The sequence below is a fragment of the Spermophilus citellus genome (genome assembly GCF_964194105.1).
Source record: "Spermophilus citellus genome assembly, chromosome: 10".
Taxonomy (NCBI): Eukaryota; Metazoa; Chordata; class Mammalia; order Rodentia; family Sciuridae; genus Spermophilus; species Spermophilus citellus.
In genome coordinates, this window is record NC_138197.1 from 76,795,654 (window position 1) to 76,813,184 (window position 17,531).

The 17,531-nt window shown below is 43.8% G+C and overlaps 3 protein-coding genes across 8 annotated transcripts in view; 1 reads left to right on the plus strand and 2 right to left on the minus strand.

Moving 5' to 3' along the window:
- The window catches only part of SARNP (SAP domain containing ribonucleoprotein), a 55,469-nt gene extending 54,399 nt beyond the window's left edge, over window positions 1-1,070 (minus strand). For 3 of the 5 annotated variants that reach the window (XR_014024017.1, XM_081309450.1, XM_081309449.1), the window contains exon 1: window positions 960-1,070. Coding sequence is in view for 2 of the 5 variants with exons in the window: in XM_081309450.1 (XP_081165576.1) it covers window positions 960-995 (36 nt within the window). In the remaining 3 variants the exon portion in view is untranslated. The remainder of the gene's footprint in view (window positions 1-959) is intronic. The other 2 variants (XM_081309451.1, XM_081309452.1) reach the window with 2 other exon arrangements.
- A 222-nt stretch (window positions 1,071-1,292) lies between these two features.
- Window positions 1,293-3,991, plus strand: ORMDL2 (ORMDL sphingolipid biosynthesis regulator 2). The gene is made up of 4 exons (XM_081310437.1): window positions 1,293-1,404; window positions 2,426-2,600; window positions 2,760-2,911; window positions 3,502-3,991. The coding sequence occupies exons 2-4, from the start codon at window positions 2,427-2,429 to the stop codon at window positions 3,635-3,637; spliced, it is 462 nt and encodes a 153-aa protein (XP_081166563.1). The 5' UTR covers window positions 1,293-1,404; window position 2,426; the 3' UTR covers window positions 3,638-3,991.
- A 217-nt stretch (window positions 3,992-4,208) lies between these two features.
- Window positions 4,209-17,161, minus strand: DNAJC14 (DnaJ heat shock protein family (Hsp40) member C14). 2 transcript variants are annotated; one of them, XM_081310435.1, is made up of 8 exons: window positions 17,032-17,134; window positions 16,202-16,733; window positions 14,235-15,700; window positions 6,372-6,478; window positions 6,047-6,166; window positions 5,560-5,720; window positions 5,367-5,469; window positions 4,209-5,180 (listed from the first exon to the last, which is right to left on the minus strand). In XM_081310435.1, the coding sequence occupies exons 3-8, from the start codon at window positions 15,642-15,644 to the stop codon at window positions 4,970-4,972; spliced, it is 2,112 nt and encodes a 703-aa protein (XP_081166561.1). In that variant the 5' UTR covers window positions 15,645-15,700; window positions 16,202-16,733; window positions 17,032-17,134; the 3' UTR covers window positions 4,209-4,969. The 2 variants fall into 2 exon arrangements, with proteins under 2 accessions (XP_081166561.1, XP_081166562.1); XM_081310436.1 differs by having other exon boundaries at window positions 15,947-17,161.
- Between the last annotated feature and the right edge of the window lie 370 nt (window positions 17,162-17,531).

Consider the following 17,531-nt stretch of genomic DNA (forward strand, 5'->3'; position numbering starts at 1 on the left):
TCTCCCCCCCCTCCTCTCTCACTCTCTTAAAAAAAAAAAAAAAAAGATATTCTTTTAACTCTTCCTAAAAGAAAGTACTCTCTCCTTCCAGGAGAGTATAAGAAAACTACCAAGAGTTCCAAAAGATACAACTTAAAACTCTGATTCAGAGTGTCACCCAGTGGAGACAGCAAGAGATGCAGGGTCCATCAAAGATCAAACAGGGCAGAGACAATCTAACCTTGCAACTGTTTTTCAAAAATACTGCAGCTGAGAGTTTCTCTCTGGAGGTTGGGGGTGACCAGAGCGAAGGCTGGCAGTCAGAGGTAAATTGTGAGAAAACTGGAAAAACTTTTAGGTTGAGGGGTTTTATTTTTACAAATTCTTCCGGCTGCCTCATTCCCAGGTCTTTATTATAGGGAGGTCTATATTCTGCGGCCTCACGCAGGTTTCAAAATTTGCCCAGGGGGCGTAAGCCCACCTATAAAAAGGGATTGGAAGCATTTTCTGGATCATGTTTAGTGACATGTTCCAATAGAAATAAGGAAAAAAGGATATCGTCTGCTAACAGGAGTATCTCAGCTTTAGACAACAGACAGGAAAGTATCAATTCTGGGGAGAAAAACTGGTCCCGGGTCCGGCACAGGGACCGGAGGAGGGACTACTGACGTAATGCGGTTCTGATGAGAAACGAGGATTTCAGCATAACAGATAGAAGGCATTTGCACGGCCCGGTGGGCAAGGGTGACGGAAAATACAACAATAGGAAGGAAGACGAAATAACAAGTAAAAATACCAATAAAACTGTGAGAAGAAATGGGAAATTAGGGGTGGCCTGGGAAGGGAGACAAAAGAACTACGGCGGGAAATGAAGTGGAAAAGCCTGAAAGAAGGACATTTAGGAAAAGAAGACGCAAGCCACTCTCCAGAATTCAGTTCCCAGAAGAGCCCACCTAACCCCTTCCCTCACTTCGCGGTACCTTCAACTTATGGAGCTCCACCGTCTCCGCCGCCATCTTGTTACCCCTCCACTTCACCAAACCCCACCCCCCGCGCCTCCGCCTCCGGGAGCTCCCGCCTAGGCGTGAAGATTGAAGGCCGACCAATCGTTGCCACTCTTACTCAAACCCCGTACTATAAGCTCTTCCCATTAGTCAATGGCTGGCGTCGCTCTCTTGCCCCTCAGCAACTTTCCCAGCTCTCTGAAAGGTGGGACCCAGAGAAAGGCGGGTTCTGAATTCTCTTAATGACAGAAAGGGCGGCCAATTGTCCGTCTTCATTACAGTCTGCCAACCAATTGGTGGTGACATCGCTGGTTCTGTTCCACCAATAGGGAGCCCGCAGGTGTGGAGGCTACTTCCTGGAGACCACAGGTGTAGGAGCTAGCGCCGTGACCCTATACGGACGTGCTCCTGAAGCCGGCAGGTATGGGCTCCGCTATGGATAGACTGGAAAGGGTTGCGGAGTGAAAATGAAGGGAGGAGGAAAGGGCGGCGGGAGGCGGCACGTGAAATACCGAGAAAGGAGTGCTGAAAAGAGCCCTAGAAAATCACCAACGAGCGAAAAGAGGGAAGCTAGGAGTTGTATGGGGTGTGCTCAGTACTAGGATTCAGGGAATTTTAGGGAGGGCAAGAGCTGCTTCCTAACTACCTATCCTCTGTGTTAGACCTAGCACTATTTATTTATGATACTGGGATTGAACCCAGGGGCACTGTGCCACTGAGCTACATCCCCAGCCTTGTTTTTTTGAGAAGGGGTCTCGCTAAATCACCGAGATTTGCAGTCCTCCTGCCTCAGCCTCCCGAGTGTTAGCACGATTTTAGTAGCCACGTTCAGACTAGAACTGCCCCTAGCAAAACTGGGGCACCACTCTCAAGGCGCTAAGCTCAGGTCCCTTTCTGGCCCAATTTAGAAACTGGGCAAGTTCTTGTAGCCTCCACGCTTGAGGGAAGGAATGAGGTTACTAGACGCTGACAAGCCTAGAGACAGGTCGGACAAGCCCCAGCGAAAAAGGTGGGGACTCGAGGTAGCTTTACTCTAATCCCTTGTATTGGTCCCGATTGATTTCACGACTCTTCTGGAACTTTGGGTATATGTGGCCTCTTCATCATTCCTTATTCTTAAGAAAAGTAAAGTGAGATACTCCTATTTTCCCCTGCTCCTAGAAGTGGATACCCCAAGCCTAGGCTTACTGCCTTGTTGCAGTTGAAGTGTAAGGATCTGAATAAAAATCACCACGTCTCTACAAGAAGGATGGACTATTCTTGGCTTTTCAAGTTTTCCCCGTAGCCTTCAGTTTTTCCTTTCTGCATGATAAGGAAGTTCTTTGATTCCCAATAGAATTCAGAGAATTTTGGCTCTTTAGGAGATAACTATGGGAAACAAACTCAAACAGGGGTTGAGAGGAAATTGAGTTGGACTCCCACCTGATCCCTCACTGTGGTAGGATGAATGTGGGGGTGGCACACAGTGAAGTAAACCCCAACACCCGAGTGATGAATAGTCGGGGCATCTGGCTGGCCTACATCATCTTGGTAGGACTGCTGCATGTGGTTCTACTCAGCATCCCCTTCTTCAGCATTCCTGTTGTCTGGACCCTGACCAACGTCATCCATAACTTGGTGAGCACTAAAACATGGCCCTTATACCAACCCCAGGTCTTTCCCAATCAGAAACAAAATTAAATTGGGGACTTTTATCTTCCTTTTGGGGTCTCAGCATAATTCTTGGGTAGAAGGACTAATTTCTATCCCTAATACCATCCTTTTCCCTCTTCCCAGGCAATGTATATCTTCTTACATACAGTGAAAGGAACACCCTTTGAAACCCCTGACCAAGGAAAGGCTCGGCTACTGACGCACTGGGAGCAGATGGACTATGGGCTCCAGTTTACTTCTTCTCGCAAATTCCTTAGCATCTCTCCTATCATACTGTGAGTCTCTGGGGATTAGGGGAGATGCTGGATTAGAAACAGCTCCAAAAACCAGGTGGAATGGCTCATAGAGAAGCTTTTAAATAGCAGACCACTCATCTAAGACCCTTTGAAGATACTATGATACACTAGTCCTGAGCCTATAGAGAACAATTAAAAGTAAAATTCAGTAATCAAGCATTCCTCACTGCCTCCTTGGACACAGGGGAATAGAGAAAGAACTGAAGAAATATAAGACACCAACTAATTTTACACTTATAAAAGCAAATAGATTAAGGCAGAAGTGATATGAATCTTCAAAAACTGGGCAGTAGAAGCAAAGAGGACTCTTAATAAGAGTCATACAGGCTGAAGCAATTTCAACTATCATTGCCATTTGTCATTAACAACAAACTGACTTGTAATTGCTAGTTAAAGCTACTGTGTGTTTACTCCTTTGTCCCAAAGTAAATACTATTGATATAGCTGGAATATTTTCAGATATCCAAGGATTTCATGCAATAAAACTGGACATTTAAAATAAGTCACTTGAAAAAAGCAAGAATAGGGATGTGGAAGGCCAACCTCACTTCTATTTTTTTTTCTCCCAGCTATCTCCTGGCCAGCTTCTACACCAAATATGATGCTGCTCACTTCCTCATCAACACTACCTCACTGCTCAGTGTACTGCTGCCTAAGTTACCTCAATTCCATGGGGTTCGTCTCTTTGGCATTAACAAATACTGAGGGATGGGGCTAAGAACAGTTCCACGGGCATGGAGAAGGTGCTGGAACAAAAGGCTGTAACATCTTCCCCTTCTCCATACTATTTTGTGTGTCTTGAAAGTCCGAGAAGTATACAACCTCTCCCCAAACTCTCAGAAAGGGGAGATTGGGAAATGGGGCTCCTGGGCCCAGCCCTGCTATGTGCAAGATTCTTTGAATCAGGAAAAGCAGATGGGGTTAAGAGCCAAATCAACAGGAAGGTATCCAAGTTTGGGCAGCTTGTTTGGTGGTTACATTTTTCCATATCTTCCACCCCCTACCACCTTCTAGCTTCTGCTTTGTCTTTTCCTTATAATAAAGTAACTTTTTCAGTGATGGCTACAATTCAATCAGCAAGAGATGTAAGGAGATGTCTTCATAATGCTGGGGAGGAAAGATGCAATACTAACTCTTTACATAAAACTAAGCAATTTTTTATCCCTTCTCCCTTGGTCCAATAGGAGATCCTCTTCACTCACATAAAAGTAGGGAAAGGATTCTCAAATGAGAAAAAAGGGCTGCAGCTATATAGGCAAAGAAGAAAGGGAAGATACAGGTTGCCAGTTATATATTTATAGAAAGATAATCCCCTGGCTTTAAATAGATATGTACATACAAATATGAACAAACTTAAAAAAATACAAACCCTTGGATCACAAGAGGGCTTCTAGGAACCCCTTATCCTTTCCCCTCACCCAAGGGCACAGGGCATGAGTCTGCTTCTTAAAAATTATTAATTTTGGCCATCCTTGCAGCAATAAGCCTGAAGTGGGATGATTTTCCCACAAGGTAAAAGTCAGAGGAAAAGTTCAGTTTACACTCTTTGAACTCTATGCATCTTCAAAATTAGGGCTACATGCTTTCTTGTTCTTTTAACTAGTATATCAGAGTAAAGGAGGGGGCCTCCCCCTGAAATGGGTCAAGAAATAAGATACTCAGTTTAAAAAGCAGGGGTGGGGTAATATCATCTGCTATAAAAGCAAATGACAAGACAAAGGCATACAGGCCCCAGGGAAATACCCAATTCCCATACCTCAAAGGGATACATTGTCCAGCCTAGGTCCAGGCCTTAGGTTCTTTGCTCTAGCCACCCCCTATTTCTTTGGTATTGTCAGAAGACAAGATTCAGTTCCTGGGTGCTGGGGGAGGAAGGCGAGTGGTTCAGGGGCTTCCTACAAGTACTGAGTGAACAATTTAAGCTTAACATTTTCCTTTTTTAAAATATTTAAAAATAATCAAATCAATCTCCATCCTGTGCTGTACACAGCCCTTTTGACTCCCTGACAATGATTTGAGGAAAAAAGAGAAGGGGCGTCAACGTTGGAAGGGCCTCCTCACTTTCTTCCGCCGCTTCGGTTTGGCTTCTCCCTTGGGTACTGTGCTGTTGGGTTTGGAGGCTGCAGTGGCCCCAGGGCCAGGCTGAGGAGCTGCAAAGAAGTTCCCATTGGACATCTGGCCTGGGGGTACTTGAAAGATCCTACTCAAGAAATCCTGAAGGTCAGCGGGAGGGGCATCTGGGGTGGCTCTGAGGAGGAAAAAAAAAAAAACAATACGACAAGAAATGTTAAGAGTCATGCTTACTTAAGGTACAGATACATTGAGTTAGTTCCCAAACTTCCTAGAGAGGTACCTAGGTGTTCTAAACAGCAGATCATCTGAAACCACATTCAAAACCGGAATGGTGGATAGGTAATTGAGGAATACCACCTACCTCTGGCGACCACTGGTACCTGGGATCCGAGAACCAAATGAGATGTGATAGGGAACTCTGTGGGTATCTGGGGAGATTCCAACGCGCTGGCATCCAGCCCACTCTGCAAACAGAAGAAATAATTAGCCAAAACATCATAGATTAAACCATATGCAATGAACCAAGCCCATATTTCTAGAGGATAGATGTATACCTGTGATGTCATAGACCTTTCCATCCATCAGTGCAAAGTAGGTAATCTTGAGGCCCAACATGCTTGATTCTGCCCAAAAGTCTCCTTCCTCAGCAGGGTGCAGCCTATTACACTCAGCACAGTATCTGGCACTTTTAGGTTCCCGGTCCATTTCAAACCTCCTGAAATGCAAAACAAAATGATAGTTCCTTGATAGTTACCAAGCCTACATACAGCAATGCTAGTAATCTCATCATTGTTGTCAAACATAGCTAAAAGATTTAAAATTATCTCACTAGGTTGTTACATATGCCTGTTTACACTATGCCCTCAATTTTCTATCTTAGCTAATTTTTTTGTCTTACTGCTAATCTGAATCAACCTCTTGATAGTACTGCTAAGGTACAAACCTCACCATCTGTATCCTAAAATTATCAAAAATACTCAAGAAAGTCTTTGTTACCCAGTTCCTGAGCTGTGGCTGTCCCATCCCTGTCCTATATCATACCTATGCTTTCCTTGGCATCGGCTACACATCATGGTATTCATTGCTTCCTTCAGGTCATCTTGTAGCTTGGACAGAAACTCGTTCACAGACCGGCTCAACTCATTTTCTGCCATTCGTTTCCTAAAAGAAAGCCTTTGTAAGTCAGAGAATACTGAGGGAGGGTCAACAAGAGGGGCATCTATTCACCCCTTGAGCTACCTGGCTCATCAGAGGAAAGTAACTGCAGTTCTCTTTGCCTGAGAGCCTCCATCCACAAGTTCAGGGGCCTCTCCCATTGAGGAATTTTCATTTTATCTCACCTAACAATTTCCCATCTGCAACTTACATCTCATATTCCTTCCGCCTTTCAGGGTTGCTGACAATGTCCCAAGCTGCCCGCAAAACCTTGAAGGCCTCTTCAGCCCGGGGATGTTGATTTTTATCTGGATGAACCTACCAAAACAAAGAGATTTAGTCACAAATCCATTTCAACCCTCTCCCTATCTTAGGTCTATTCCCATATAACAGAGTTCTCTTTCATCACCCTTTTGAAGACTCAGTATACCTTTTATTTTTTTTTTTTATTTTTTTAAGTTGTAGATGAACATGGTACTTTTATTTATTTAATTTTATGTGGTACTGAGGATAGAACCTGGTGCCTCACACATGCTAGGCAAGCATTCTACTACTGAGCTACAACCCCAACCCTTCAATATGATTAATTATGCTGGCTTTGCCCCTGGATCTGGGTTCAAATCCCAGCTGTCATTTATTAGCTCTATGACCTTGAATATATCTATCATGAATTTTTTAAAATATTTCTTTAGTTGTAGTTGGACACAATACCTTTATTTTATTTACTTATTTTTATGTGGTGCTGAAGATCAAACCCAGGGCCTCACACATGCAAGGTGAGCATTCTACCGATGAGCCACAATCCCAGCCCCTATCATGAATTCTTAGGAGGATTAAATAAGAATACATGTGCCAGGCATAGTGGCATATACCTATAATTGTAGCTACTCAAGAGGCTGATGCCTCAATTTTGAGACCAGCCTCGGTAATCTAGCAACAACCTTTCTCAAAATAAAAAGGGCTGGGGATATATCTCTGTAGTAAAGCACCCCTGTGTTCAATCCCCAATACAACAACAAAAAAGTCTAGGGCTAGTGGTAGGGGGAGTTATTGCACTGAATCTGGCACTAGGGTGACTCACCATCCCAGTTTGCCTGAGACTACCCCAATTTAGCACTGAAAGTTCCACATGTCAGGAAACCCCACAACCTCAAATAGGCAAATAGGGATGGTTGGTCCCTTTACCTGGCACACATATACTAAGCCCTTGCACTTCAGTTTTATAATCGGCCATAAAGAGTTCCAAAGATGCCAGGCTTGGTTGCACACGCCTGTAATCCCAGCAAGTTGGGAGGCTGAGACAGGAGGACTGCAGTTCAAGGCCAGCCTCAGCAACTTAATGAGGCCCTAAGCAACTTAGCAAGACTTTGCCTCAAAAAATAAAAAGGGCTGGGGATGGGGTTGTGGCTCAGTGTTTAGTAAAGCGCTTGCCTAGCACATGTGAGACACTGAGTTTAATCTTCAACATCACATAAAAATAAAATAAAGGTGTTGTGCCCTACTACAACTAAAAATATTTAAAAAAAAAATAGGGGGGTAGGGCTGGGGCTCAGTAGTAGTGCACTTGCATAACGTGTGAGGCCCTGGGTTTGATTCACAGCACTGCATATGAATAAATTTTAAAAAAAAATAAAGGTTTATCAACAGCTGAAAAAATATTTTTAAAAAAGAGTTGGGATAGCTGGGCATGTAGCTCAGTGGTAAAGAGTCCCAAAGATGTTACATGTTCACATTCGTCCTTTCTCTAACTAGAATATTTTTTTTTTTTTGAGAGTGAGAGAGAGAGGGGGACAGAGAGAGAGAGAGAGAATTTTTTAATATTTATTTATTTTTTCATAGTTCTCGGCGGACACAACATCTTTCTTTGTATGTGGTGCTGAGGATAGAACCCGGGCCGCACGCACGCCAGGCGAGCGCGCTACCGCTTGAGCCACATCCCCAGCCCATAGAATATTTTCATATCCAAAACTTTCTACTATAATCTGCTTTTTTGTCTCCAAAATGAAATAGCATATGAAGATATCAGAGACTAGTGTGTGCCTATAATCCCAGTGGCTAGGGAGGCTGACGCAGGAGGAAAGCGAGTTCAAAGCCAACCTCAGAAATTTGGCAAGGCCCTAAGCAACTCAGTGAGACCCTGTCTCTAAATAAAATACAAAAAAGGGATTGTGATGTGGCTCTGTGGTTGAGTGTCCCTGAGAGTTCAATCCTTGGTATCAAAAAAAAAAAAAAGTCAGAGGCTTATAATAATTCAGTCTTTCTTCCATGACAAATAATAACCTCTCTTTCTACAGCTTCCTGATTGTTACTATCCCTGTTCCCAAAAGTACAGAGAGACGTGCTCTGACCAAAAGGCCTAGGTGATTCTGAGCAGCCTGTGCCCCCTCCATCTCTGGTTCCCGGAGGTTCCTCGAGAGAACCAGGGGTCCCCAAGGATGACAAAAATGATCTCAGTGACCTTTGAGGATGTGGCTGTGAACTTCACCCTGGAAGAGTGGCATTTGCTGGATCTATCTCAGAAGAACCTTTACATAGACGTGATGCTGGAAGTCTTCAGAAACCTGGCATTTATAGGAAACAAATGGAATGACAAGAAAATTGAAGATCAGGTCGAAAATTCTGGAAACAATCTAAGGCAGACCAGTTCTCACTCTGGAATCAAATTCTACAAGCATGAGGAATGTGAAGAGAAGCCATGTGAATTTAAACAGTACAGGCAATCTCTGGTTTCTCTTGAAGGTGTTCAGAGACAAATGTTAATACAATCTGCAGATGAACCTTATGAAAGTACAGTATGTGGGAAAGTCATCAGTTGTCCCAGTGACATTCAAAGACATGAAAAAACTCATGGATGGCAACCCCATGAAGGTCAAAAAAGTTGTGAAGCCTTTTCTTCTCTGCCAGGTGTTCAAAGACACATGAGAACACACAGTGGAGGCAAACCTTTTAAATGTGAGGTATGTGTGAAAGCCTTTCCTTTCCTATCTTTTTTGAGGAGACATGAAGAAATTCATTCTGGAAAGAAATTCTATGAATATAAACAAGGTGATCAAACCTTCATTACACTCACAAGTCTTCCAACTCACACAATAAGGCACAGTGGGAATACACGTTTTAAATGCAAGGTATGTGGGAAACAATTTGCTCATCCCTGTTTATTCAGAATACACCAGAGAACACATTCTGGAGAGAAACCCTATGAAGGTAAACAATGTGGAAAAGCCTTTGCTAGATCCCATCAGCTTCATAAACATGGAAAAACTCACACTGGAAAGAGGCCCTATGCATGTAAGCAGTGTGGCAAATCCTCACTCAGTCCTCTTATCTTCTAAACCATAAAAGAACACATAATGGAGATAAGTCCTATGAATGTAAGCAGTGTGGAAAAGCCTTTGCTAGATCCGGTGATCTTTACAGACACGGAAGAATTCACACTGGAGAGAAGCCCTATGAATGTAATCAGTGTGGCAAAGCCTTCACTCAGTCCTCTCATCTTCTAAACCATAAAAGAACTCATACTGGAGAGAAGCCCTATGAATGCAAACAATGTGGAAAAGCCTTTGCTAGATCCTGTCAATTTCAAGTACATATAAGAACTCATACAAGAGAGAATCTCCATGAATGTAAGCAGTGTGGCAAAGCCTTCACTCAGTTCTCTGACCTTCAGAAACATAGAAGAACGCATACTGGAGAGAAGCATTTTGAATGTAAGCAGTGTGGAAAAGCCTTTGTTACATCCAGTGATCTTTACAGACACGGAAGAATTCACACTGAAGAGAAGCCCTATGCATGTAATCAGTGTGGCAAAGCCTACACTAAGTCCTATAGTCTTCTAAACCATAAAAGAACACATACAGGAGAGAAGTCCTATGAATGCAAACAATGTGGAAAAGCCTTTGCTAAATCCTGTAAATTTCACATACATGTAAAAACTCATACAAGAGAGAAGCTCCATGAATGTAAGCAGTGTGGTAAAGCCTTCACTCGGTCCTCTTACCTTCAAAATCATTTAAGAACACATACTGGAGAGAGGCCCTATGAATGTGAGCAGTGTGGAAAAGCCTTCACTCAGTCCTCTCACCTTCAAACACATAAAAGAACTCATACTGGAGAGAGGCCATATGAATGTAAACAATGTGGCAAAGCCTTCACTCGGTCCTCTTACCTTCAAAATCATTTAAGAACACATACTGGAGAGAAGCCCTATGAATGTCAACAATGTGGTAAAGCCTTTGCTACATCCTCTAACCTTCACCAACATGAAAAATTGCATACTGTAGAGAAGCCCTATGAATATCAAAAATGTGAAAAGGACTTTGCTACATCACCTCATCTTTACACACATTGAAGAACACATACTGTAGAGAGATTTTACTCATGAAAACAATTGGCAAAGTCTACTGTTACTACTATTTCCTTCATAAATATGTAGAAAATTTACTGGAGAAAAATCCTTTGAATGTGAAATGTGGTCAAATCAGTATTTCTTGCCACCTTTAAAGACAAGAAAAGGCTCACACTGCCAAGTATATATATACATATAGTAATGGAGCTTTAGCCTGGTGGAACTCTAACACTGAGCAACATTGGTATTTCTTTTTTTTTTTTTTTTTAATTTTGAGATAGTTATTTGTTGTGTTCCTTAGAGTCTTGTGAAGGTGCTGAAACTGGCCTCAAACTTTTGATCCTTCAGCCTTAGCCTCCTGATCTCTGAGATTAAAGGCAGATATCACCACATCTGACTGAATAACTCTTTAAATATAAAAAAAAAATATGACAAATCAATCCATTTTCTCTGTTGCCTTCAAAGCCATTTCCCTCACACTGGAAAACAAGCCCTCTGAATCTGGGAGATTTGCTACAACCGATCAAAATATATTTCTATTTTTTTTCTCACATATGAAACTACTCATGTAGAGAAGCTCTGTGAATATAAGAAATGTGGGAAGTGTTTTATATTTTCAGTTTCCTCTATGGACTAGGAAGATTCTTTTGGAAAGACTCAGGCCAAAATGAATACATTCTATGCATGTAAGGAATAAAAAGGCTCAGGTGTTCTAATTTGTTTAGTTTTATGAATGCATTCATACTGTAAAAAAATCCTGTGGATAAGCAATGGGGGGCTTTATTCAGTTTCTGTAATACAAAATGATTCATATCAGGGACAAAACTTCTGCTCTTTAAAATAGGTTGTAACACTTTCAACTTTTCATGTCCCTTTGAGCATCATGGAAAAAGTGTAGAAAAGCCTTGTATGTAGAAATGTAGTGGGATCTTCAGTTGATTCAGATCCAGTTGGACTTTTTCAGACTTGTAGAAATTTTTATTTTCTTTTATTTATTTATTTGTTTTGTTATGATTCAACCCAGAGATACTTAACCACTGAGCCAAATCACAGTTCTTTTAATTTATATATATATATATATTTTTTTTTTTTTTCAATTTTGAGACATGGTCTAATTGGATTGCTTAGGTCCTAAGTTGCTGAGGCTGGATTTGAACTTGTGTTCTCCTGCCTCCCCCTGATATAGTCGTGCAGTGCCTTCAGCAATCAACTTTTATTTTTGAGAAAATGATTGTAGGTGTGGAAAAGTGTGTATTCCTTCAGTTCTCCTCCGTCTATTCATAGGTAATGCAATGCATCCTGGAGTAGGCATAAGGATGGCATCAGCATGAAGACAAGAGAGCCCCATATCTTTCTGGGTTAAATCTCTTATTATTAGATTTAATTTCCTGTTTTTAAGGGTTTTTTTTATTTGCATCTGTAGTCAACTCTCAAACATTATGACATAATCTTATATATACTTTGCATACACTTGTGTGTAAAATGTGTGTATGCAATATAGTTTTTTTTTTATTTATTTATTTTTCTTTTTTTTATTGGTTGTTCACAACATTACAAAGCTCTTGACATATCATATTTCATACATTAGATTGAAGTGGGTTATGAACCCCCAATTTTACCCCAAATGCAGATTGCAGAATCACGTTGGTTACACATCCACAATTTTACATAATGCCCTATTAGTAATTGTTGTATTCTGCTACCTTTCCTATTGCAATATAGTTTTATACATAGAAATATATGGAAAAAATTTAGAGTTTTCATTTTTCTATTTTCTTTAAGTATGTGTTCTCTCATTTAGTCTACTGTTTCCAATAAAGGACTCAGCAAATAAAAGATAAAAAAAAAAAAAAGTGCAGAGATATAGTGAGTCTCCTCACTGATGCCCACCCCTCCCCCAACAAAGAATGCTAATTTAGAGTTTTCATTTTTCTATTTTCTTTAAGTATGTGTTCTCTCATTTAGTCTACTGTTTCCAATAAAGGACTCAGCAAATAAAAGATAAAAAAAAAAAAAAGTGCAGAGATATAGTGAGTCTCCTCACTGATGCCCACCCCTCCCCCAACAAAGAATGCTATTAAATTCCTACATTCTCAAACTAATATAACAGCCTTTTAGATACGTTCACACAGGGGCCTAGTAAGGTCAGTGAGAAACTCTATAAAAAAAAGCTAACAAACTCTTGCCCAAAACAAGAGAGAACTTCAGAGTGTAGGACGCCCACACAAGAACTTTGGGTGTGTAAAGGGAACTTAACCATATTTTCACTCCAAGAGAAGTTGAAAATGAGAATTTTTGTAAGAATTATATCCTCCAGGAGATAACTGCTAAAACACACAAAGGTAAGAAAAAGAACTCTACTAGTAGTAACAATCTGAGGGTAAGCAGTTGCTTCTACACTAAGAATATCTTAGGCTATCCACTAAGGGGTATGCATTTTCCAGTTCTTTGGTAAGTTACAGGCCTGGTTGTACCATTAATCATTAAGGGAAACTTTGGTTGCCCATTTCTCTTTGGTGTCATGTAGTCTTTGAAGTAATTTGCATACTATGATGTTTTACAGGTCCAACTCCATAAAGAATGGAAGTAGGTCTCCATTGCAATTTACACACTTTACTTACATTCATAACAGTTTTAGTTGTAAAAAATATCAATAACAATCATGTATCTAAAAAATAGCAACTTGGGCTGGGGATGTGGCTCAAGCGGTAGCGCACTAGCCTGGCATGCATGCGGCCCAGGTTCGATCCTCAGCACCACATACAAACAAAGATGTTGTGTCACAAAGATGTTGTGTCCACCAAAAACTGAAAAATAAATATTAAAATTCTCTCCCTCTCTAAAAATTAAAAAATAAATAAAAAATAAAAAATAGCAACTTAATACCTACTTCTAATAGCAATTTGACTGCATGCTAGCATTAAACCATTTCCTTCAAGCATATGGAATATCACAACTCCTACCTATACACTCCCTTATCACTAAAAGCAACCATACTTTCAGGTACAAATACATATGCATATACTTCTCTGTGATTTATGTTTCATTTTCCTGCCCTTTCATATTCTGGGTTGCTGATCTAGAAATACTATGTTTTTTCTACCTGGTCCTGGAATAAACATTCAGGTGCACTCCCTGAATCTTCCCAGACTAGATCCACACTTGCCTATCTAGGAGAGACAGCAGGGTTGCCCCATGTTTAAAAATCCTCCTTTATTCAGGGGAGAGCATCTAAGGTACTCTGTGACTAGTAGGCCTCTTCCCCACCCTAAAGGGATTTCATCTAGCTATTCCAGGATGAGTGAGTTCAACAATGCTTGCTATAACAAGTTCCAAAGGAGGACAGGGGCAAAAATCATGACAAAAAATACTTTAAATGGAAGGAAGGTAGATCCCATAGTACAGAGAATAAGTCTTTATGAGCCTGCCACCGGGGCACACACCTATAATCCCAGCTACTCAGGAGACTAGGCAAGAGGATCGTAAGTTTGAGGTCAGCCTGGGCAACTTACGAGACCCTGTCTCAATATATAAAATGCAAAGGGCTGGGGCTGCAGTTCAGTAGTAAAGCTCCCCTGGGTTCAATCCCCAGTACCAAAAATGTCCTAAGAATTTTATCCGTCAGCTTCAATTGATTTTCTGAGTTTCCTTTATTGTCTCCCTAAAACTGAAACAGAAAATAAAATATGGAAACAAAGAGGAATAGGAAATACAGGGAAGAGTACTCACCATCACTGCCAGCTGCCTATAGGCCTTCTTCAGTTCAATATCTGATGCTGTGGTTTCAACCCCAAGCACATGGAAAGGGTTTAATTCATCCTCAGGAACCCCAACCATGCTCAAGAGTCGAGCCATTTCCTCTTCAGGATGGCAGTAGCGTCCACTAGCTATAGGTGTATTCCCCTGCCTATTAGTCCTCTGCTTGACCCACGGCAACTCCAGCCAACCCCACTGAACTATTCTCACCAGCTGCTGCCATGGCCTGCTATCTCTCAGCACAGTCAAGCAATGCTGCAAGGCTGGAGAATCCAGCCAAGAGAAGAGCCAGGTGGCTTTATCCCTCCAGCCTAAACGGTCACCCAGTCCCACCAGAAACCGCCAGCCCAACTGTAGACAGCCCAAAAAGAGGGCCAGTGCCAGGAGCAGCAAAGCACCCAGTAACCTAAGAAAACGGGTGAACAGTCCTACCCCATAATAAAACCCTTGGCGTAGAAACTGGAACATCATCTGGGCCCAGCCCCCCACCCTCCCTGCCCAGATTCCCACCCAAACTCGAAAAAGGTCCAGATCACTGCCTTTTAGCTGTCTGCATGCATAGATGAGATGGCCACAAGTTTCCACATACTCTCCCACCAATACCAGCAGTTCAATCAGCCACCAAAAGCCTGCCTGTCCAAGCTGACATAGTTCCTCTGCTCCCCACAATCCCAGACCTCTGCGCTTATCTGCCTGACTTCGTTTTCTGCCCAACCGATGTCGACCAGGAGATCTGGGACCTCTACGTCCACCCTCCCGAGTATCCTCCTTGGTTGGAAAGCGATGTCGCTGTCTCCGAGATGGGGGTTTCTTTCCGCTGGACACACGTGAAAAATCACTGGGGAATTTAAGAGGTTCCTCATCATCGTATTCCTCTTCCAACTCTTCATCTTCCCCCAAGGCTGGAGAGGTACAATGGTGACAAAAGTTGCTAGAAGAGCCATGTTCTCCCTCAGAATATGGCCCTTCAGGGATTCCAGGGGTTCCCTGGCAGTTACAAGCAGATGGAATGGAAAGAAAAGAAGGGTTCCCATCCTCTTGGTACCCGACATCATTCTCTCTTGAGAGTTCCTGGTCCACTCCCGACTCTTCTGAAGATGCCTCACTCTGATCAGGGTCCTCTCCTTCCCTAGGTGGTCCTGGACCCCTTGGGGGGCCATGGCTTGGATCCGACCAGTGGGATGGGTTTGGGGGCCGTGTGTACTTAGGACCAGAGTGCTCTGTGAGGCAGCGGGTACCATTAGGAGCAGTCCCTGCTGAGTCCCTGAGTCCTGAGAATGAAAGTATTTCAGGGTCCGCAGAGGATCCTAAAGTCCTGAGGGAGGCACCACCACTTTGGTGGGCTCCACACAACCCTCTTTCTCCAGGGGGCTTCTGGGCCATGACCCCAGGGCTTCCTGAGGGTTTTAGGTCACAGCCATCATTATAAGTTCAGATGCCTGGAACAAAGGTATCAAGATGGGGATGGTCAAGGTGGGAACCAAGAGAAGAGTTAAGCAATCTTAAAGTGGGGACATATTCAGTGTAGGCATCCCCCTCATTATCCCAAGTTTCCCTAGGGCATTCATTAGCCCTAACAATAAGCCAGAACCAGACTAACTGCATCCTTGCTTGAACATACACATACATATATACATACACACACACACACACACACACACACACACACACACACACACACACACCACCGATCTCCGTAGTCTTTCTTCATTCCCCAGGAAGCTATAATCTTCAATCAGGAAGAGAGGGAAGGACGGCAAAGGGTGTGGTCCGGGGGGTCACTCTTAAGAAAAAGAGAAAAACGGTCGGAAAGGGGGCGCCGCAGACTATCAGAAAAGGGTGGGGACTGTGCGGCCCTCAAGGAAAAGCTGGGGGCGGAGCTCAGGGTTGCCCCAGGGAACCCTCCGACCCGCTGGATAGAAGAGGTGAAAGTAACGTACCGAAGAGCGGCGGTAACTCCTCCCCCTTGAGCAGCTGGGCCTGGGGCCAGGGGGAGCTACGAGTGCAGCTCCCCCGGCTCCGCCTCCCGTTCACCCTCTGCTTCCGCCTTCCGTCCCCGCCGCGGCCACCGACCTGAGCCTACTTCCACTTCCGGGGTCACCAGGGAAGAGACGGGAAGAAAAAGAAAAACGGTTGGCAGAGGTGCGAGCCAGTCTAGCTAGCGCCGAATCGAATTGGAGGCGGCCCGGTGGAGCACTGGCCCCACCCCTTAAAGGGCCCTCTGGCTGTCCCCGTAGGTTGAGCCTCTGCAAGCGAATCAAGTCGGTTCTGCAGCAATGCCTGCGGGCTGGGAACAGACACTCAGAATTGCTCTGGCTGTATTCCTGGGCTTTGCCCAGATTGGGAGATGGAGAACAGCTACCAGGCCGCGCATAGTCTGTTTCCCTTGCAGACAAAACGGGGAGCCATGAGAAGCCACCGTCTTGATATCTTCCTTGACGGCTGTAGCCAAGACAGAGGCCCCTTTGTATCCTGTAGAGATGGAGCGAAGGAGTGGGTGCCCCGGCCAGCCCCAGCCCTGGCTCTGAAGCGCTGCCCCTCCTTTTCCAGCAGCCCTCAGCCTCCTCCGCTCCTGACCCAGCTGGCGAGTTGCCCCTAATAACTACAGCTCCCACGCCCCAGACCCGCCCCCTCTGGACGCGGTTCCCACACCGTGTCACAGAGAGAGGCCAGGGGACTGCGAGCGTAGCTCTGCAGGACTCAGAATCACAACCAAGTGCAGCTGAAAACTGCACTAATCTGCGTGCTATTTTGCATCTCATTTGCATACCGATCCTCTCGGTAGACGTCTACCTTCGCCCCGGTCCCCATGCAGACCCTGCAGAGTCCTCTCAGCGTACATGTGTAGCCTTACAATTCTGTTAGTGCCCCGTCTTGCTCCGCAAGTTTTTCCCCCCAGGAGTCCCCGCCAGCTCCCCCAGATCAGTAAAAGCCCCTTCGCGGTTCCCCGATCCAGACTACCCTGTTCTCCAAAAGACAATACTCCAATTCTCTGGGAAGTGGAAGAAACCAAGCTAGAGCTAGGGGGGTGCTGGGAGCCCACTTGGGACTTTGAGAGCTTCAAGTTGTGAAATCTTCTCCTAAGTATTCATACTTTGCCCCTACTTCTTGCTATGATCTCCAAGACCCTTTCCTGCTATCTTTGGGAGTCTTGATCCTGGATTAGAACAGTTGGCAACTGGATCCTCCCACACGCAGGGGAAAGGATTGGAGGGGCCCGCCACGTGATGTCACTCCCCCCTCACACACACACCCGGTCCCCTTCCTCCA

What these genes read in the sequence shown, in the direction of transcription:
- ORMDL2 (XM_081310437.1), top strand. Translation starts at nt 2,427, where the DNA reads ATGAATGTGGGGGTGGCACACAGTGAAGTAAACCCCAACACCCGAGTG. An exon ending in CCAACGTCATCCATAACTTG is followed by an intron (nt 2,601 to 2,759) that starts GTGAGCACTAAA and finishes CCCTCTTCCCAG; the next exon opens with GCAATGTATATCTTCTTACA. An exon ending in AGCATCTCTCCTATCATACT is followed by an intron (nt 2,912 to 3,501) that starts GTGAGTCTCTGG and finishes TTTTTCTCCCAG; the next exon opens with CTATCTCCTGGCCAGCTTCT.
- DNAJC14 (XM_081310436.1), bottom strand. Translation starts at nt 15,644, where the DNA reads ATGGCCCAGAAGCCCCCTGGAGAAAGAGGGTTGTGTGGAGCCCACCAA. An exon ending in ATAGGCAGCTGGCAGTGATG is followed by an intron (nt 6,479 to 14,234) that starts GTGAGTACTCTT and finishes TTGTTTTGGTAG; the next exon opens with GTTCATCCAGATAAAAATCA. An exon ending in CGATGCCAAGGAAAGCATAG is followed by an intron (nt 5,721 to 6,046) that starts GTATGATATAGG and finishes TTTGCATTTCAG; the next exon opens with GAGGTTTGAAATGGACCGGG.